Here is a 22,074-nt window from a genome sequence, read left to right as displayed (position 1 = left end):
TTGGATAAATTAACATCAAACAAAACATGATATATATTTATCGAGCTTCATAAATCATGAAAATGAAAACTTAAGTCTCTCCTACTATTGTTTCTAATGTGCAGTACAGTTAAAATAAGACCTAATCTCCATTTGAGATTCCAGCTCAGATTATTTCACTACCCAAACACTCTGCTTTAGCCTACAGTTGAATGTGCAAGATTTTATGTAACGCTAACATGAAACACAGGGACCATCACAGTACATTTATAAATTGACTACGTAGCTAGCTAAAGTCCAGACTCTGTCCCGATTAAAAACCAAAACATGGTAAATTAATCGGTTTCTCCTCTGCCAAAATTGTATTTTTATCCAAAATGTCATTGACACTTAAAGCTGATGACTCCGGTCTCATGATTACCACCTTTCACCCATAAGCTTCGGGTAGCATATCCCAACTAGTCAGAGCCTTTCCATGAGAATGCTCTAGCAAGACACTTCAAAGTACTTCCAAAAGTGGCTTTTTTTTTCCACACTCATTACCCAAAGTGATCTGTGCAAATGAAAACTGAATGCAAATGGGACAAGATGGTTCATAGTTTATACTTACCTCCACTAGTTTCCCAACGGAGACATTGGAAAATTCTTTAAGAATCTCCTTTGATGGCAGAAGGTAAACATTTCCTTCTCCATTGTAGCCCACCCCACTGACCTGAGAGAGAGACAGAAAGAGCAAATTTCCCAGTGCCAGGCAGGACTATATAACATCTGTATACAGTGGGGTCCACTTGAGCAAATTTCTGATTTTGAAGGTGTGCTGGGATTCTTCTTTCCAGCCCAAAGCAGTGCTTATAGGAAAGGCTGCAGATAGCGAAGGTATAATACTACAATAGCTGTATAGAAACAAAAAGAATCAGCTTGTTTTATACAGAACCTGTTCGCCATGATTTCAGAAGTCTCTTGCAGCCTTTTGGTAGCAGTGGGTTTGCTGGTTTTGTTCAAGCCCTGCCCTACTGATGACTGGCCTGTCTCTCCACTGCCTTACATTTTGCATGCCTGCATTTTTGACCCTCTTTGCACACAGGTAAATGAACCAAGCAGAAGGATCAAGTCACTCCTATAATAAATATTCCCACAGAAGATGGACCCGCAAGGGTCAGTGGCAGGTTTCAATATTTACAATAGTTTCAGGGGACAGCAGATCACGTCAAGGGATATCTTTATAGTATCTGAGCAGCTTTTGTACACTCAGCCCCACCTTGCCTCTCCAGCACTGCAAAAGTCCCTTCTCTTTAGTGGAACCACTGATGCTCAAGAAACTGCTAGCTCTGGGACTGGCTCAGCATCCCTCATTTGGGCCTAATTGAACTAAAAGCAAACTGGCCCCCCTGAACTTGAAGAGGAAAGTCCGTATTACCGCCTCAGCCATACCTCTGCCTGGAAGCCATCCGAGGTCACGAGCCGAGTCACCGTCATCTCGTTGGCTGTCAGAGTGCCTGTCTTATCTGAGCAGATGACATTGCAGCAACCTGATGCAGGAAATTTGTTAATCAGAACTAATAAATAAGGCAACTGAACAATGAGATTCAGGGACCCAGAAGAGAGAGAACGTGTTTCCCTAATATTACTCAAACTGCATCTGTGAGAAAAGGGAGAAAATACCAAGAAATGGATAAGTTTCCTAATAGGGTGTTGTAAGGAAAGAACTTGAGTGCATGGCAGCGTGTTATGCACATAATTTGGATGTGAGATGTGGTAGGAGACATCCAAAGAGGGCCACATTGTCTTGAGCATCATATGGTGGGCAATCAAGGAAGGCACTGATCTCCAGGGAGTTGATCAAAGCTTCCGAGCTGCAATATCACACAACAGAACAGCTGTCCTGTTCTGAAAAGGCACATCAAATTTCCACCCTCACATATGCTTCCTCAGATGGGCCATTTAACCCTTGCTTCTCTAAATCAAGAATAACAGCCCTTCCCTCCCTCACCAAGGGACAGTGAGGGTAGATCTGTTAACAACTAATCAAAAAATACTTTAAAATCCACAGCTAAGAGCAGAAGCTGCCCCACTTGTGCTCTACTCTGTGACAATTCTGCTTCAGTAAAGCACATTTCTTCCAGGGACCAGTGAATTAGCAGAGTCACCATGTTCAGGCTGGTTTCTACTCCCTCGAAGGGGAAAAATAACTTTAATGCAAAAAAGAATCAGACTCCAGCTCCCTCCTAATTCTGAATATCTTCCCTGGCTCTGGAAATGACCACGTTGCTTAGGTGCAGGCCCCATGAGCATGATGACCATCAGACAAAAGCCTAGAGAGAATAAATGAGATTGGGCTGCAATTAAAATAATTGCAGTTTTGAAGGATTAGCACAGAGCAAAGGTATCACCTCCAATATTTTATTTTTGGTTATTGATATTAAAGAAATGCATAAAAAAGGATTGTTTTTCTCCATTTCCGAAGTTTAACAGACACACAATTAATGTGTGGCAGAGTACAGTTTTTGCCATGCTTAGGCTATCTTGCAGAGTACCCTGGCATCTGGCAGTTACACCTATTTGGGCGCAGCCCTACCAGAACGAAATTCTTCATGAGATAAGGCCATTTCAGGTGTCCTGGGTCAGATACTATAAAAATAAGGGTGATAAGATTCCTTAACTGCAGAACAAACAAGGGCAATTCAAACAATGTCAGCATTACCAGGGAAGACAGACTTTAGCTGAAGGATCCGGCTGTGTGGCAGATATTTGTGACTGCACAGGCCAGGCTTGGAATTTAGTGTACTTTGTAATGAGTGGTACTGAACATACAACATATCTTCTGCTTATAACTGCCATACTGACCAAGGTCAGAACAGCAAAGCCTGGAATACAGTGACCTGGGAATAAGGGCCAATTTGAAGATAAGGGGAGGTGGAAGAATAATTTCGTTACAGTTCATTCTGCCCTGCAGTTGTGAGGACGGGCTGGGCGCCTTCTCAAGGTCCTCTCTGTCCCTGTTTTCCATGACTCTGGGTATCAAGGAGATGGCCACACCTGCAGAAGGACAAATCATTTTATTTCTGTCACCAGGCTCAGCTTGAGGGGCTGAAAAGATTTTTTAGCCAGACACTGAAGAAGTGGACAGGATGGACCTGCGGGATGATCCCACAGAATGAGGAGGAAGGAGGAATGAAGCCTTTCAACACGAGGAGAGCATGCACCTGAGCTGAGCTCTGCCCCCCATGACCCAGCGCCACGGGTTGGGTTGCACCATTCCTAGTGCCTGCCTGTGTTATTATCACTAAAATAAAGGAAAAGGGTGAGAAACACGGGGTAGAAAATATATTTAAGTCCGAGCGGGTTGCTCTGGCCCAGAGAGCATATTCCCATTTTATTTTTTTAATCAGACCAAGGCTCACTTGGCTAGCCCATTGCTGGAAGATGAGCAAGCTCTGTGGCCCCTTTTCAGCCTTACCTAAGGTTTCTACTATGGGCAGCTTCTTCACAATCACCCTTTTCTTGGCCATGCGGAGAACACCCAGCACCAGCGTAACGGTGACCACGATGGGCAGGCCCTCTGGGATGGCAGCCACCGCCAGGCTGGGGACAGCAGAGACACAGCAGCTTCAACACAGGGGTCAAACTGCACGTACCGACCAAAACGTGCCAAAGGGACATTTCCACGGGGTGAGCTTTTCTGCCTAGATGTGTGTATCTGAATGGGAGCGTGCAGTGCTAACCACTGGGATTTCTCACACACTCTAAATACAAAAGCAGGATATTTATCCAACCCCTCAACCTTTTTCTGGATGATTTTGGCAGAGCAATTACTCTTCATCTTTACATTTCCAAAGAGCATTTATTTCTGGCTAAGTAGGGATTTAGGGGTTGAATTTAATGTCATTTATTTAACTTTATGAGGATGGAAGGTAAATATTGCTTGGCATCATGGCTCGTGTCAGCTCCTGGCCACACACAGCCCCTCATCTCCTCTCCTGAATGTGGGTACAAGTTAGGGTGGGATAGAACCAGCTCCTCAGATGTCTCCATGCTGCACACATGGAGCAACAGCAAAACCTGCAACACCTGCCACGCTAGAAAAATCCAGACACAGAGTTATCCCTTAGGTAACTCTGAACACTGAGGTATGTGCAAAAAGTAATCAAGGAGGACTTGCAAAACCATAGGCTGCTCTCCAAAACTCAGGCTTAACTATTTTATTTGCCACCACATGCTCCCAGGAGACAGGAAGGTAGGCACTGAGCCACTCTGGCTTCTCTGTTATCTCTTCAGCTGTGGTCTGATATTTATTTTCATAGAAAACTTTTTTCTTTCTTTTTTATTTTTTTTAAAGGGTTGATTTTAGAGCCATGACAACACCAAACAACAGGCTTTATGGGTACTACTAAAACCGCATGCTTTACGATGTTTGATTAAGAGGTTGTGCATACTTTTTATGCCACATAAAATGTACATTCCTATCTTTAGACGGAAATCCAGTAGGAATAACAAAGAGTAATATTTGCTATTGCTACACTCCCACTAAATTCATAGTAGAGATAGGAAAGGACATTCATAGCAGGATGAGGAGGGAATGCCAGTGAAGATTTTCAAAATACCAATTTCCAAAATTACATAAACCCTCAAACTCTTTTTTTTTTTTTTTTTTTTCCCCTCCTAAACTCTGTTGCAAAGCTCACATTAATTTCACCAGTGCAAGATTTGTATGTATTATGAAGGGTCTTAGTCAAGTTCTCTTTTGTGAAATGTCCATTGTTTTGGACAGGGAATTCCCTGGGATAGATTTCATTAGAAATCAAAGAGAAAGGTGATCTCCAGCCCTTACCTAACTCCAATTGTGAACATGCTGAGAAGATGCTTCCCTTGTAACCAGCCAATGAGCATTATTAAACCTGGTGGGGCAAAACCATCTAATTAAAAAACTTCAAGCAATTAATAAATCTATAATCTGCTTCAGCTGTTGCTGGAGAACTGAGTATGCAGTGAGGCCCCCAAATCTCTCATTCAGAGATGTCTCTGCTCGAACCCCCAGAGTCCAGGTAACCCACATCGACAAGTACTTTTGGAAAAAGTGGCCCTGCAGCATGACACAGCTGACCATGCAAATGTGAACGTTGTGTCCAACTCACCAATTATGCCAAAGGAGAAAAGAGTGAGCTGCTTCCCCAGTCTGTCCATGCTTTTCTGGAGAGGTGTTTTGGGAGTCTGGAAACATTAGAGAATAGCTGGTTTTCTTTGCTTGTTATATCAGATGAGAAGATGATGGTCAGCCCAGAACGACTGACGAACACAGTCCTGGTTATCATTATTGTGGTTCCCACAGCTTCCTGCTGTACCCTAGTGCTTACCCACCCCAAACCCCCAATGGGGTCTGCTGGGCACAGACTATCCCACAGGGCAGTCTCTGCCTCAATGCATTCAAGATGGGCAAAAAAGTGGAATAAGAAGTAAATTACATTCGTTTACAGCGGGGGAGTCATAGTAGAGACAGACTAAGGGCTAAATCTCGAAAGGACCTTAGTGATAGACTCCAGGACTGGATAATGTGTGTGAAAAGCCTCTGGGACAGGGACAAAAGCCTGGACCTCCATCCCCATGGTCTGTGCTCTCCTCTCCAGACCAGGGTCACAGTCTGTCCGTGACCTAGCAGACCCTTCTCCTCCACTGAGCCAGCTCAGAGCAACCCCAAGCTGACATGTAGGATGGAGCCCAGGAGGTGGCAGGGTTTGGGAGGTCTGAGTTTCAGGCCAAGAAGGGTGTCAGACCCGAGCTCCTATTCTGCAGCAGCACTTTTAAGCAGTGCAGAGCATCACAGATCTGCATCAGCACTGCAGAGGCAGTACAGCATCTCACATAGTGGCTGCTTCTGCTTTACCATAATTTCTTGCATTAATGGGTTCAGAGTTAACTCGTTTCTAGATCCTCATCTGTGTTAGTTCAGAGATCTGACCCATGAAGTTTTGGCATGTGAAGTAAAAAATTTACATACCAAGTGGAAAGTGTGCATGTGTGAAATAAAAAAAAAAAAAGAGAAAACCATGAGGTTTAGGTGACTAGAAGGTTAGATGCAAGCTAAACACCACAAGTCTGGATTTAGAAGCCTAAATCCTGCTTATAACCTTCTTTGTTTGGATACAGCACTTTGGTGTTTCTCAGTCACACAAGCATTTTGTGACAGAACCAGAAATGAACCCAGTGCATTAACTCTTGGGACTTCTGCTCACAGACTTTCATCCGGGACATCCACCATTTCCACAGACATAGACTTCATTACCTCTTCAGCTTGCATCATTTTGAACACCTCTCCAAACTGTGAGTTTTCACCCGTCCCAATAACTACGCCCTGGAAAAAAAAGAAAATAAAAGAGAAACAGAGACGAAAAAGTCTAGAGATTCTGTAACTAAAGATGAGGAAAAGATTGAAGATGACAGGACTCACTTTTCCCTTCCCGTATCGCACCAGGGTTCCCATGAAAACAACATTGCTCAGCGTGGTTATGTCTCCAGCTTCCAGTAATACACTGTCAGTCTTGTTGCAAGGCTCAGCTTCTCCAGTAAAACTGGATTCATCCACCAAGAGATCTGTAACCTAATTAAAAAGACACATTTCTGGCACTGTTAAGACAAGAAAGTTCCAAAACAGGCTTATAGCTATAGCTGTATTTACCTCTATCAGCCTGAGGTCTGCAGGAACCCTGTCACCAACAGACAGGTATATGATATCTCCAGGCACAAGCTCTCGCGCTAGAAGATGCTGCAGTTTTCCTTCCCTTAGGCTACATGAGACAAATGGAAAAAGAAGAAAGGAAAGCAGGCTGTGAAGTTTTTATTCCTCCTCCAGGCTTGGGAATGTGACTGGCAAGAAAGCAAAAGCCCTGCCCCAAAAAGCTTCCAATGTAAATAAGGACATAAAATCTTCATAATGAGGAGGAGAAATGGTTATGTTCTGTTTGGGGTCAGTTTTAATTCATAAACAGATGGGCAGGTTATGGAAGACTTACATTTCAGCAATAAGTGACTTAGTAGTTATACAGTAGATAGGAGTGACAAGAAGGTGTGCTTTCCTGTGGCTCATGCTTTAAATAAAGAAATGCAGATTCTTTAACCTAAAAAGAGGCTTTTTAAAGCTAGAATTAGCACTGACATTTCACTATTGTATTAATAGTACAGTCTTTCAAGTGGTTAGATGTTTAAGTTGTCGTATCATAAATAAATAAAGAACAGCGGTGTTTGTAAGATCCAAACCTGGGTGAACTTTGGACCAGAAGAAAACCCCACGCTTCTTTTGCAGTGCAAGGTTTCTCCGAGCCTCACAGCTTATTTACGTTGGCTGTGACAAAACTGATTTGCAAAGACATAAATAAGAAAAGCGCTTCCTGTAAAGCAACGACACCAAACATGAAAGCGGCATCTGACACACCCCACAGCTGCTCCCTGGGCGATGCTGTGGCCGATCTGCGCTGAAACCCCTGGCCCTGGGCGAGGAAACCCAGCCCGTGTGCACCTCTGCTCACCAGCCATTTTGTGCCAATCTCAGGGGGGAGGAAACTACCCTAAAGCCAAAAAAACTACATGAGGTTATTCCTGCACAGGGAGTCAGTGACATAACAGAGGCTGCAGGGACCCTTCTGCGGGGTGCAGAGCGGGACAGTTCTGGGACCCTTCTGTTTCTCAGCATTTATTCAGTTCCTCTGGGTGCCTGCTTTAAAATTCAGTTATTTCATCCGCTTTCTCTGTGCCTTACAGCTGCACCCACACACGGTGCCACCCCTCCAGAGACTGGGTGCTCATTATGTGCATGACAACCTGAAGTAATTTTCTTCGCCAGTCAGTTCTACCCTTATAACCCAAACCCTTGCTAAAACCCACCGAACAGGCATGCCTCACCAGTTGCACTCGGGGGGCACGAGTTTGTTAAGTTCTTCCAGGGATTTTTCCGAGCGATATTCCTTTTAAATGAGAAAGAAGAAAGCCAAGTTACGTGGAAGGGCTCGCACACGAGAGCCCCGGCGGTGGAGCTGATCTCTGGCTGACGTACCTGGATGAAAGCCACGGTGACCACGATGAGCACCGCCTGCGAACAAAGAGGCATGACAGGCGTGGGCACACTGGCTCCAGAGCGCGAAGGGTTGGGTTGCAGGGGAGGTACCACTTACCACGGCGATGCTCGCGGCGTCCTCGTACTCCTTCGTGATGACGCTTACTAAAGCGGAAGCCAGCAACAAGAGAATGAGGGGATTTTTGAACTGAAAAAAATAAGGATAAATCACAGTATAAAATTAAATACGGAGCTGCTGAAGCCGAGCCGGCCTCAGATCTCATCAGAAAGGATTAGACATGCGATTTTGCTGCAGGGACCCTCCTTGCTGGCGGCTGCAGCATCGTTCTGCCCAGACAGAGAGGGTGCAGCACCCATGGTCGGGCTGATGCCGGGTCCTGTCCCTGCACAGGGGATGGTCAGGGACCAGCAGGACAAGGCTGACACCAAAAGACATGAGTTTCCTCTCTTTTCCCCTGCTTGCACAGGCGAGTCTTGCCTTTGCAGGCATACAGCACAGGGCAGGCTCTAAAAGCTCCTTGGAGGCACAATAGGTACAAACAAAAACTTTATTGTCTTTTTAGAATTTGAAACCAGAAATCCTCTTTTTTTTTTTTTTTTTTCTTCTTTTTTTTTAATTATAATTAATCTGCTAAACTCTGTGTTGGACCCAGGGCTGTGGGAGTCAGATCCTCACTTTTTTCACTTTTAAGGACAGATTTTAAGGATCTTTCTCCTACCTGAGACAGTTACAGCTCTGTTTAGCTGATGTGGCAATTAATGTAAGGGAATTAAGTCAGGCAAAGACAAGACTGCTTTGGGTAACAGGAGTGTGGTCACGCATGGTAGGAAAGCCAAGGATTAAATTTATTCCCTGCTGAAGCCAAAGGTGAAAGTCCCCTTTGTTTCCCTTTAGAAAGACTGGGCCACAGGGGATGCTTTACAAAAACAGCAGCTGGAAGAAACCATGTCAAGTGTGTGCGGAGGGATTGTGCTCAAGTGCACAGGCATGAATGGTGCGGGACTGCAAGCAGCTCTTCCAGAGAGAACAGCGGGTTGTGAAGGGTCAGAGATGCACTAAAGGGTTTGTTTGGTGTCCTCGTAGGAGAAAGAGCTTGTTAAGGGTGAGCAGAAAAAAAAAAAAAAGCACCATCTCACTCTTTATTAAAAGAATCCTTGAAGAGACTTAGTGATGATTACAAAAGATTTCAAGGTCCCTGCCAACCCAAACCATTCTATGATTCTATGAATAAACACGCTCCCAAAATCAGGTCACTGATCTATGGCTTCTGATTTGTGGACTGCGTGGAGATAAGGTTTAGTTTTATTTTAAGATGTTATCTTCACATTAAATTACCCTGTATCTGAGTCTCACAATGGCTTTTCTGGGGGAAGAGACAGTTTCGGTACCCAGGGCACAGCCTGTTCTAAGGCTGAATCTATGGAAATGAAAACTCTGAATATTTCAGTGTAGAAACATGCTCAGGCCAACCCAGGCAGGGGGTTTTGCCAGGAAATCAGAATAAGTGCAGAAAATCCTTACCTGGTCTAGATATTTCTTCCAAATTGGTTCTGCATTCTCTACTGAAAATTCATTCCAGCCATGTTTTAATCTGCGTTGTAGCACAGAAAACTCAGAGAGTCCAGTTTGTAAGTCAACCTAGAGGGAAATTTAAAAATAAACCACCCAAACGTTGCCTGTTTTAGAATAGTTATAGAAAATTTATTAAGTTATGTTAAAAACCTGTAAGTAGACCTGGCAAGATGTTCACGGTTTAGCGTCCCTCCCCCAAAATTAAATCTATCCACTGTTTTTCTGTTTAGGTATTTATTTTGTTACACTATAAAATTTTAACATCAACCATCACTGAAACCCACAAGTTAATTAAAAAAAAAAAAATCCACAAGAGAAAAACCATATAATAGACAACAAATTAGAAATCTAAAATACTAAAGGAAAGAACTGATTTCTGCTTTCACTATACATTCAAAGAAAAAAAACAAAAATAAAAATACTGTGACAAAATTCAAATGCAGAAGGAATAAGATCTATTTTGTCTGGATTTAAAAAAACAGCAAGGTCAGACATCAAAATATTGCTAAGCATTAGAACTTGCCCTGGTTGTGGGGACTCAGCTTTTCTAAATTTCCATCTAATTTTCATAGATGGGGTTAAGTGTGACGAGCTGAACCCAGTAATAGCTGCAGCTTCACCCTTTGCTTGGAGTAGGGATGGCGAGGTGATTTTATATCTAACAATTCAAGCTGTGAGCAAGCCTTTGAGAGGTCGTCTAGGGCAATAAATGTGAGTTTTGCCTCTGAAGAGAAGCCTGCTATGAAAAGCAGGGAAAAAGTGCTGCATGCATCTGCACAACATTTTCCAAGGAGGTGCCGATAGCTGGAGCAGACAAGCTGTGCAGCCTGTGCCCCAGGCTCCTCTGCCAGCCCTGGCAGAGCTCTGCCAGCGCTTCGTTTTCCAGGCTGGACAATTAAACTCTTTCTCCTGCAGCTCACAGAGCCACTCACTTCAAGTGAAATCCTTCCCCGGGACAAAATGAAGCAGAAATGCCCAATGCTGAGCCTTGAACGCAGCCAACATGGGGATTGGGATTCATCCCACGTAAAGGCAGAGGAATTGGGCACTCCAGGAGTTTGTATGTGAAACCAAAACCCAATTTTGCTGCTCAGTCTCTTCCCACAGTCAAATTACACAGACTGCGTTGCTATGTTCACAAAGACCTGTAAAAACCCTTACGTTTAAAGCTTTTGCCAAGTCTTCTTTATGGCATTTACATGCTTCCTTCGGGGGCAGAACTGTCACCTCCTTCTCCTGCTCAATTATTTTCAGCTCACACTCCTCATGGGTCTGAGTAAACGAGATAATGCAATCATTAGGTGAGAGCACGGTTAATAAAAGCATTTCAGCATCTCTTTGCATCTTCCCTTAATCCCATTCCCTTCCCTCACTTTGCCAGCTGTGTGACTTCACAGTTAGCTAAAACATTTCCTAAATCACAGTGCTTTATACCATTCACTAATTAATCCTTATTACAGCCTCAAAGCCAGGTGCACATCCTTGAAGTGAAATTAGGAACTGGATTACCAAAAAACACAAACCCACACCACCACCATGGTCAGAAAAGCATGCCAGCTTTTGCTGTTTGCAAGTATTTTGCTCAAGATGAGTGTTTTTCCATGCCAGCATCTCACAGACCATTGCATACTCAATGCTCAGAGCAAGGAAAAAACCTATTTGCCCTTGCTAAAGATGTAATAAATGAACAGCAAACATGAGACAAAAAAAAAAAAAAAAAAAAGAGCCAGCAGGAGAAAGCAAAACTGTGTCCCATCTCTACAGCTCTTTTCCTCCACTGTCAGCTCTGCAAACACATCCGAGCAGGACAAACCCTTCCTGCCCCATCCAGGCTGCACCGAGCTCCCAGCACCCCGATCTCTCTTCCCTTTCAAGGTCTCTCATCTCCTTTTCCAAAATGCTCTTTCCAGAGCAGCAGCATGCCCTGAAATCTCAGCCGGGCACATGATGGAGGGGATGTGACCACTATTGCAGGGTAAGTAGGGAGAAATCTCACCCTTCCCGAGGGACGAGAAAATCTGTTCCCTTTTACCTTCATTCATAAAACACAAGAGCACACGTTCATTAAGAGAGGGGGCTCCCAGGAGAGCGTGGTGCTCAGCCACAGCAGGGCAGGAGGAATTTGGCACCAGCTTCCCGCTACCAACGCCCTGGGGTGTTTGCTGGGGGAAACGTTCAGGTCCAGCTCAGAAAAATACCTGAGCAAGGGTTTGGAGGACTTCAGAGGTCCCTGAGGTATTTGGAGAATCAGCCCTTCTATGAATATTCAGGAGGTTTCTAGGAACATCCAGTGTTTTGCAACCTAAAACTCGAGATAAATGCAGAAAATCTGTTTGGTTGTTTGCTCATGCTGGTATACATTCTGGTTTCTGTCTTATGGCTTCTGGAGAGCTCACAGCAGATGAGGTAGGAGCATCTCTAAGCCCTCCTTAAATGGCTTTTGCCACTTCCATGTGTCACAGCTCCCTTTTTTTCACTGTTTACTGACCTACAGTACAGCCACTAACACATGAGACGCCAGCACCAACCTGCTCGCAGCAGAATCACAGGAGAGTTTGCTCTGATCCCCTGGTCTGTGCAGTGCTCATTTAGAATCCATTTTTCCCCAGAAACAACCTGCCTTCCCTAACCCCCAGGAATTGCCCAAGATTTCCAATGATATTCCTGCTTCCATGTTTCCCTCATGCTGGTGACCATGCTTTGCCCAAAGAATCTGCAGTATTTTTTCACTGTTTTGAGGCATGCTAGCACCAGTCATCACCTTTATTTTAACATTTTCTTAACAGACATCCCTAGAAGGTACAAAAAAGTCCTTCCATGTTTAAAACTGATGATTTACTCCTACTCATGCATCCTACTTGCAGAAATTCATCAGTTCCCTGTAACTTTGTTGACACCCAAACTCTGCAAGACCAAAATCCACCCATGCATCTAAAGAGATGGAAGCACTTGCTGGGAAGAAAACAGGCCTGTCACATTTAGACACATACCTTACATTCATTACTGCATTGATTTGATTTATGTCGTTTCTACAGGCTCCTCTGTGCTGTCAATGGCACATGCAGGCATCAAGGTACAGCCTTGCCTCGAAGGAGCTTAAATTTTAATTAAGCTGGAGGGTAGAAAGAGACCGGGGCATGAGGGTAACATGCCTACAGTCCCCCAGCGCCAGCGGGAAAGCCAGGGCTCAGCTCTATCACTAATATTTACCTTCAAAAAAGGTGTGGAGGAAATGAATGGCAAAAGCCCGGGGAAGTGCCTGAGCCCTATGCAGCCAGCACTGGCTGTGGGTCCATAGAAACACTAGCAGCCCCGGGGCCTCTTACAGCCAGGGGCTGCTGTGAAATGAGCAGCTTTATTGGGATGAGTTAATTTGCATTGATTAGCTTACGCCTGTAGGTGATTTCCCTTAGATGAACGTGGCAACAGCTTTTCCTACCAGCTGAACAACTCCGGAGATGCACGCACTGGAGCCCCATCTCTCTCCTCCTCTGCAAAGTGCTGTGGTGCAGAGCCCCTTTGCTCCTAAATGCATCACACCCCATGTCCCTCAGGCACCAGGCAGTGTCCTGAGCAAACCCCTTCACAAGCTAACCTCTCTTTGTGCACTACTTACTTTTCTATTTACGTTCTAAAACAGATGTTGGCTATCAACATTATCCAGTTACGTTTTTTAATCTTTATCCTTTAGGCATAACTCAAGCACAAGAGCACACAACTCCATGCAGCAGGGCAGGAGGAAGTTAAAAAAATATATTATCAGTTTATCTATTGCTTGACAAGACCAGGAGATACTGGAGGCTGTGAGGGGCAGCTGGTTGTGGCTGGGAGCCATGCAGCAGCCTGCCCCAGCGCACCTCAGAGCATGCCCGGCGCTGCTGGTACCTGCACCGCTGCCTCTGCATCTCTCATCCCAAAATAATCCATCAGTTGTTTCACCAAGCAGCCCATGTGGGAAGGAAGCAAGCGTGGGGCTTTCTGCAGAGTGCATAGCCCTTTCTGTATACTCTGGCAAACAGCCCAAATGATCAGTTCTTGGGATTTCCCCCCACCTCTGTCTTTACTGAGGTTTTGCATATTCCTTCCCCTCTGCTTTAGATTGCTTTAGACCAGCTAATGTATTGTCATCTGGTCAAAAGCAGGCTGAGTTATTTAGTCTAACAAGAAGCCCTTTAAAACATTAAGCAGAAACCCATCTCCTTGTGTATTCTTCATTCTTGCTAAAAGAAGTAAATCACACCATTTGCTCAGAAGCTCCTAGCACTGCTCTTTTTCGGTGTGCACGGCGGGCAGAGGACCTGCATTTCAGGGGTGCAGGCAGCACGCAGAAACCAACCCAGAGCAAACCCCAGCCCTGCAAGCGGGGGGCTGCCTCGCTGGGCTTCCTTATCCGAGCCCTCAGCCATTTCCCAGCCACCGCTGTGGTTTCTCGCTCCCCCATCTCACAGCTATCGCAGAATTGCAGGCTTTCCACATGCAATAAAGCCTCTGGCCTCCCAGTTTGCAGACGTAATCCTCAAAATAGACACTTTGGTTGTTCAGAAAGCCAAAAGTTTTCCAGAAAAGCTGCTTTAAAACCATTCCCTGGGTTTTAAGTTGCCCTCAGGGGTATGTGAAGGCTGATGCTGGATGGGTTCATTGCTCCCAGCTGCACATCCCACTCCTCCCACCCCTACTGCTCTCTTGCTCCTGATCAAATCTGGATTTTTTTTTTCCCCCTCACCTCTTAATTTAAAAAAAAAAAAAAAAAAAAAAAAAAAAAAATAAAAAATCTTCCAACACCCTTTAATTTAAAGCAAAGCCCCTTACGCAGAAAGATGACATTGCCATTGCTGCAGGAAAACCCAGTCACTGCAGCTCCACGGCTGACAGTGGTCCCACCGGAGGAGCTCCCTCTCCCACCCAAACTACTTCCACATAGGCCAAAAAAAACCCCCAAAACTCAAAAGTTTTAAAGCAACTTCATATATAAGGTCTCCTGGGCGGGAGGTGCTTCAGCCCTCAGCCCAAAAACCTGTGGGAGCTGGAGGGAGGGAGTTAACTCCTTGCCTGCTGGAAGCTTTTCAGGTGTGAGAAATTGGGCTTGACATCTCTATGGGACTGAAAACACACGTGGGTAGGTGAAGTCTGTGTCACTGCTGTGCCGAGGCAATCCCATGGTCTCCCTTTTTTTTCCCCTGGAATGAAAGCTGCGCTATTTGGTTTTATTCTGAGGGTATATAAAAACATAGGTACCTGCGTGATAATAAAACTATTCCGATAAGGATGCTCTGCATATCTGGGAGGACATGGAGCCTGTGAAACTCCCCAGCAGAAAAATGTTCATTGGTGTGAAACCTGAAATGGAAAAAAGCCTCAACCCAAACTGGAACAGTGATTTAGTCCTGGATGTAGGACAGGGCTGGGAAATATCCATACTCTGCCTCATGGTTACAATGGATCAGGTGTTGTGGGGGAAAGGATCAAAAGGGTCTCAGTGAGGAGAAATGTAATGATTGCAAAGGAAAAGTCCTAGCAGCTCCAAAGAAACTCTGAAGAAGATGTTAATGCACTAAAATCTACTACCCAGATGTGCCTGGGGTAGGAGCCAGCTCTTTCTAAAGCTAACAAGAGAAAAAACCCCCAAATCACCCTAAACCAACCTGGTTCAACCATGACAAACTCTTCTCCCAGCGGCACCGTGTGTGGAAATGGAGGTCACCCCATGGCACAGGAGTGGACGGGTTGCCCTGGATGGTTATAAAATTCACCCATCTCATCAGGTTAAAAGCTACGGGGAGCAGAGGGCTGCAGCCCCGCGGGAAATCTGCCCTTGACTGTACTCATTGGGGTCACTGGGTGCTATGGGGGTGACCCTGGTACGTGGTCAAAGGGATAAGGTGATGTCACCCACACGGTGCACAGATTTTTCTCTCACTTTCAAACACACATACGCACGGTGGTACGTGTGCTTGTGCACACACGCTTGGATGCTCAGATGAAAAACCTTTGGATATTCTTCAGATTTCTGCAGGAAACACACAGTTCTCATGAACCGCAAATTGGCACCACAAAAATTCCCTGTGATTCTGAATGGGCCACTGTAGAGAAAGAGTTGAAACAGTATACAGCAGAGTCTAGACACAGGCTGTGCTTGTGCTTTGATGTGAAAGTTAACTGTTCTGCCCTCTCCAGATAACACCAACACCAGAGCCTGTGAGCTGGCCATCACCTCGCAGTTACCAGCACTGGGGCTTTTCCTTCACAACCCACAATTTGTGTATTTATCCTGGCTTGAGACCCATCAGGTCACCTGGACTCACATCTTGAAGGCCCAGGACAGCCCTTTGACCAAAATACTTAAGATCTATAAGATCGAAAGTGCTCTGCAGGTGTTTTCAAGTAAAGAAGCAAAATACCATCCTTAGAGGAAAGCTGAGTCATTTACCAGCCTAAATCATAACCTGAGAATACATTATCGATTTATCAAATTCCTGTTGTCATTTCACATTGCTGCCTAGTTCCCAGGCCTGCGCCAAAATGCTGGTCATTTCTCTATCCTGTTATAAATGTGTCACATTCTGCATGGATTAGAGCTAAAATTCACGAAGGCTTTATATTTGGAAGTAAAGATGTATCATTTATTTTGGCTCAGCTGACATAGTACTGCCAAAGAACAAGCCAGACTAATTGCTGGTGGCCTCCTGATCACGTACAATCAGAAATCTCAGCTTCCCATCAAAGGAAGATTACATATACTATCTGTAACCTCAAGATCTTCCTTTTTTGGGATTTTGAGCTGTGTTTGAGTACTGTAGAGCAGCATCGCACAATGCACTGTGTGGTGCATATGATAAGAGCTCAATGTCTTATTTTCTTCTCCCTGTAGCACTGACCAACCCCCATACTGGAAAGACAAGACTCAGAAGAGAGCAGAGGATTAGCTGAAATGACATCTGAGAAACAACCTCCGTCAGACAGTCACAGAAAAGAACATGAATATCTTGAAGTGTATGGATGGTGCTTTTTGGGCTGGGACTAGGGGCTAACCTCACATGCTGAAGGAATTACACAAATTAGGTTTATGTGGGAGGGCACCCAGCCAATCTATCATATGGGAGAAAAAAATGGGGCTTGAGAAGTGGAAATCCCTGTGCTGAGCAAACATGATAAGATAATCCCAGGCCTGAAGGTTTTGTGGTGAAAAAACAAGGAGAGCAGCAAATGTGTCACCTAAACCACCCCTGGCCACTCTTTGGTCCATCTGCACCAAGGAGAGGTAGTGAAAGCAGGGAGGGGGAAATCACTGTTCATACAGCAGCATTTTTCAAGGAAAAAAAAAAGCATTATTTGAAAGCAGGCTCTGCAGGTCTGAGCTAGAGCTCTTCTCGGCTCTTCACTACCAGTGATGACTGCAACCGCGGCACAGAGAACACTCTGAGGGGTCACAGCCCGTGCGCCTGCCACCAGCACTGGTGGCAGGGGATACCCCTGGGGACAGGGCTGGCCTCGCTCATCACTTACCCTCTGCTGCAACAGCGTTGGCGTTTTGTGCAGGCACTCCAGAAAGCCTCACACAGGGCCTACGGCCCGCACGGCAGTCGCTCTCCTACATGTTTCGTTAATTTTGAACCTCCTCGGTGCAGACAGACAACAATGTTCCTGGCCAGGACTTTGGCCTGAGCTATATGTCCTGGGAGTATCGCATAGAAACAAGTATCCCCACCTCGCCCCGCTGCCTGGTAAACATCGTTAATCCCATCCCCTGTTGCACAGGGAACAACTCAGAGCAGAGAGAAGAGAGCACAGCGGCAGCAAGATCAAGTTACCCGGTGGGACAAAGCAGACAAAAGTAGACAAAATTAACCCCAATTACACAAACTATTTCAGCAGGTCCGGGCAAGGGCATAGGCAATCCTCACCTCCTCTTCTGTCTCGCCACTTCCAAGGGGCTGATATTTCTGCGTGAAGCGGAAAAACGGCTTTTTCTGGAAGAGTTTGGCGAAACCTCCTTCTACCATCTTCGCTGCGCGGCGGTGGGAAGTGCCCCGGGGGCCACCGGGCTGGTGCCACCCGCTGCCGGCAGCGCTGGCTCGGATTCCCCTGCGAGCAGCCTTTGCCTGCCGCCAAGTCACGCCTTCGGCCCCAGGTGCCGGAGGGAGGCTGCGCACCCTCCGAGCAGCGACGCGGGGTTCTGCGCCCAGAAAGCCTTGCCAGGAGAAGCCTGGCTGAGTTTAAGACCGTGGCTGGGAGAGGAGTGAGGTGGCCCGACGTGTGAGCACAGCCGGCACCTGAAGAGCAGGTTGAGGTCTGGCGGCTCTACCTTTCCCTCCGCCCTCTGAAAAATTGTTGCGGGAGGAGCGTCGGCGGGTGCCACATCTCAGGCAGGCAGATAGGGAGGTTGTTTTGCCAAGGCCGCTGCGTGCAGAGGCAAGACAGGTTACACACACTGCTGAGCCTGTTTGTAAACTTCCAGGCTGGGGAAATCCTCCTTGAGAAATGCTTCAGTCAGCATAATGCCGATATGTATAAGTATTTACATCAGGGAGATGGCACAAATGTGCGATGTGTGAATTTATGATGCTCACTTATTAAAAAATCAGTCTTTCATTCATGAGAGGGGAGTGCTTCCATGGTGGATCTCAACATATGGCTACAGTTAACCAGTCACATCCTTTCTGAAGATTTATAGCTGCCTGTCAGGGAGCATTGTGCTCTGGTTTGCACCAGGACACCTACATCCTCCCCCAGGCATCATGACTGCAGGATTCACTTAGGCTTAAATTGTCTCTAAGGTGTAAACTGAGATTAAGATCCTCCTTTGACAGTAAAAACTGCATTGAGGGAATGAATGTCATTCCCAGCCAGAGAAAAACATACATGCAATTTTCTGCAGGAAAACAGTTTTCCAGTTTTCTCCTAGGACATCCAGGTGCCAACGTTGCAGCTCTGGAGCAGTGGAGGTGATGACACCTGGGCCATGATGGGGCCAAGACCCCAGACTCTCACTTGTGTGACAGCCCATGGTATGCAAAATCCGGCCAACTTCCATCGGACTGGTGTTTTCCCATGCAGCATTTCAGCATTGCTTATTTGCGTCTCCTGGGTCCCACCAGCTCTAGCAAAAGCTGATGAGCCCCGTGGGACACCCCACCAGCACGATGTAGCTAGCAGCTACAGATAACACACCGTGTCCCACTGAGGTGGTGTGGAGGGAGGGCTGCTTTCCAGGCTGAGGGGAAAATGAAGTCATTGGGAAACACCTTGCAAATAGCCGGGTTCTCGTAAAGCACAGCTGAGGCTTCCTAACTCCCTCGGCTCCTGATTGAGAAATGCTTTCCTAATGACCCGAACTGGATGCGTCATGCAGATGAAGGAAGTTCCTGCATCGCTGCAACAGCCCTCCTTCCCATGGGAAAACATCCAGGGATAATGCTGGGCACTGATTTTCAGGCAGCTCACATCCAGGCCCTGCCCAGGGTTTAGATAAGGTGCTTAGCCAGGGCTCGAAGGCAGCCCAGGCTCCCAGAGGCACACAGAGATTTAGACCTTATCGAAATCTATGGGAATTAGGTGGCAAAACATCTCAGAGCTCGCATATGCTTTCAAACTGGTCCCCTCCTGCAGCTTTTGTAAGGCTCTGGAGCACAGCCAGCTGGCTCTGCCGTGGTGCTGATAAGGCAAAGCAGGCACTGCCTGGCAAGGAAATACATTCTTCTGTTCATCTGAGTGTGTTTGTAGCAGTCATAGCCTTGGGATCATACTGAATCGTTCCTCGTGCTGCTGACAGAAAAGTGGTGAAAAACATCTTCCCCCTCTCTAGGCAGGTAGGAAAAAAATGTCCTTGTTCTTGCTTTTCTCACCCCAAAACTTCACCCCTCATCCCGTGAAGCTGGCACACAGCAAGGGGAGCTGCTGCCCACGAGGAGCCCGGGCGTCCTGGGGCTCTGTTGTGTGCAACGTGTACGTGGCCTGTGCAGTCCCCAGCGTGGCTCTCGTTAGCCAAGCGCTGCTGACAATACAGCTAATTGAGCAACAGGCTCTTGCTGACGGTTTCCTTATTTAACTTCCTCCTCTTGGCAAAAAGCTGCTGCTTGTGGGAACACGTGTAGCTCAGCGCTGCGTGCACAATCCGGAGAAGAGCAAAATCCAGAATCTGTGCAATGTGGAGAGGGGCCACGATGCCACATCCCGGGCTGGCTCGGAGACACTCGCTCCCAGCCTCGGTGAGGGAGGGACAATGATACAGTGAGGGGTATGACAAAAATACCGAGACAAACAGGACATAGAAAAGGAGAAAAATGACTTGATGAGCATAATAATGCACCATAATAACTGGTGTGTTGCGGTTTATTATCCAGCAGACCTGCAGCTCGGGAGAAACAGTATTGCTTGGGCTCAGGACCATGACCCTGTCTGTCATCTTTATGTTCATTCAGTCCTGTAAACGTGAAATTACATTTTAGCACCAATGAAATTGAGTAAATGCAGAAAGAAAATGTAGTTGTTGCTGACTCTTTGCCATGCATTCTGCAAAATCACTGAATGGGCTGAAGTTTTATTTTGTTGGCGCTTTTTATTTCTGCCTGTTAGGAAATCTAATGGAAAGTTTATGTATTTTGCTATCTCATGGCTCAGAAAAGGCTGGGAGTAAACTGAATCAAGACTATAATGCAAAGAAAACAACACTAATACAAGTTGCATTCCTTCATTCTGGTATAAAACATAATTTTGACACTATAAAAACATAACACACAGCTCAATTACAGTACCTTTATAGTATTTCTTATTTAATTGGATAATAAATATCAGGATCAGACTCCAGTTCTATGTAGGTTATTTGGGAAACTTTTTTTTTTTTTTTTTTTTAAATAGAAAACACCTGTTATGAAGATGCATACAGAAGAGTAGCTGTAATCTGAGATTACGTGAGCCCAGAAGGTTGCCGCTGTGAGGGCAGGGTGCTGCTTTCAGTTCAAAACTCACAGCTCCTTCCCCTGCTTCCCTCCGGTAACCAGGGCTTGTCACACTTCTGTTCCTCTTGTGCCACCTTCAGGGAAAAAACCTCTGGTGCATGGGTTGAATTTACTGAGTTTGTTACTACTCAAAACCCCAAATATTCTGCTTTCAGCTCGGGTTTTTCCCAGGCTCATGGGTAGAACATCTGCTGCTCCTGGTTATAAAAGAAAAGAACAAAGTTTTGGGCCATGGAACCTTTCTATCTTGTCAATGCTACTGATAAAGGCCAGGTAAAATCCTTAAGTCTGTTCCTAGGAAGGGAGTGGGAATGTAATTAAAAATCTTGGTTTCTGTTTGCACAGCTTCCACTGTTTAAACTGGTGGGGCAGTTTAGGCTGGGTGAAATGAGCCCCACCATCCACATCTCCACCTTGGAAATTGTCAAAAGGTCTTTTACGTTTTCACAGCTTCTCCTGTGGTTCTTGTTATTTTTGTCTACACAGAAAGATAACAAGGAGGAGAAAATAATGGTAAGAAATAGGACTTACCTCTGTAGACTCACCAGCAAAAGGTGTCTTCTGTTTATCTTTGAAGGACGCTAAAATATGCTGTAAATCCTATTGCCTTAGACAGACAATTGATGTTCACCTGATGCCACCTCCAGAGAAAAATCAAGCCTGCATAGATAATGTAAGGTGGGAGAAGCAAACAACCCCCTGCATGAACAAATCCCTGCCATGTAGTGGGCAAAGAGAAACTGTCAGTCTCCAAAGACTCTCCTATGGATTGCCTCAACCACATACTCATCTTCACTGCACATGAAACTATGGAACAGTTTCCTGAAGGTAACCAAAACACTCTGCACCATAAAGCTTAATGGAGCTCTGAACCAGGCTTGTCAAAATTACAGCCATTTTTTTTTTTTTTTATCATTCTCATATTTACAGCTTCTGCAGATTGCTGACACATGCTGTGGTTTTAATGCAGATCCCTGACTTCCTGAAGATCCATTATAACATTTGTCATTTTGTTGAGTCCAGCTGTTGGGTTCATGGATGCATCGATAGCACTTCAGCGTCATCTCCAGATGATGCCTTAGGTCGCACGATGTTTTTTTCCACAATGACCGTTAGCCAGCTGCATCAACAGAAACCATATTTGCTTGCATTAACATGGAAACAAGCTGAAACCAAAACATAACTTTGTGATGTTCACCAAACAGATCCTTCTCTTGAAGGCCAAGGTACTTAGTCCAGCTCACACTTCACAGTAGGAGGCACGAGTTGTGTACACTTATCCTGTAATCTCCCCATCCAAAGAGGCCATACGACCACTGCCATGAGAATTTCAAGTGATCCTAAGGATAACTTCACTGCCAGACTGAAGGGCTGCCCTGACACCTAGTGCTTGCTAGCTGGCATCTTCTCAAAACCCACAGAAAACCTTTCCAAAGCAATGAGAACTACTGCTATTCCCTCCTTGGCTAAGTTACCGGCAGTTGCTCTCTCTGTGACTCCTCTGT

General features: G+C 45.6%; 1 protein-coding gene across 1 annotated transcript in view; it reads right to left on the bottom strand.

Moving 5' to 3' along the window:
* Positions 1–17,852, bottom strand: part of ATP2C2 (ATPase secretory pathway Ca2+ transporting 2) — a 28,101-nt gene extending 10,249 nt beyond the window's left edge. The window contains exons 1-14 of the mRNA XM_009970509.3: positions 17,516–17,852; positions 10,776–10,886; positions 9,564–9,680; positions 8,139–8,228; positions 8,021–8,056; positions 7,870–7,931; positions 6,650–6,758; positions 6,422–6,571; positions 6,257–6,325; positions 5,112–5,187; positions 4,808–4,874; positions 3,437–3,561; positions 1,411–1,508; positions 590–691 (exon numbers count right to left, since the gene is read on the bottom strand). Coding sequence (XP_009968811.1) covers positions 590–691; positions 1,411–1,508; positions 3,437–3,561; positions 4,808–4,874; positions 5,112–5,187; positions 6,257–6,325; positions 6,422–6,571; positions 6,650–6,758; positions 7,870–7,931; positions 8,021–8,056; positions 8,139–8,228; positions 9,564–9,680; positions 10,776–10,886; positions 17,516–17,614 — 1,311 coding nt within the window. The 5' untranslated portion in view covers positions 17,615–17,852. The remainder of the gene's footprint in view (positions 1–589; positions 692–1,410; positions 1,509–3,436; positions 3,562–4,807; positions 4,875–5,111; positions 5,188–6,256; positions 6,326–6,421; positions 6,572–6,649; positions 6,759–7,869; positions 7,932–8,020; positions 8,057–8,138; positions 8,229–9,563; positions 9,681–10,775; positions 10,887–17,515) is intronic.
* Positions 17,853–22,074: the final 4,222 nt, after the last annotated feature.

The sequence above is a fragment of the Tyto alba genome, unplaced genomic scaffold (genome assembly GCF_018691265.1).
Source record: "Tyto alba isolate M040663 unplaced genomic scaffold, T.alba_DEE_v4.0 Super-Scaffold_26, whole genome shotgun sequence".
Classification (NCBI taxonomy): domain Eukaryota; kingdom Metazoa; phylum Chordata; class Aves; order Strigiformes; family Tytonidae; genus Tyto; species Tyto alba.
Note: the sequence above shows the minus strand (reverse complement) of the source record. Positions and strands in the feature narration are given on the sequence as shown.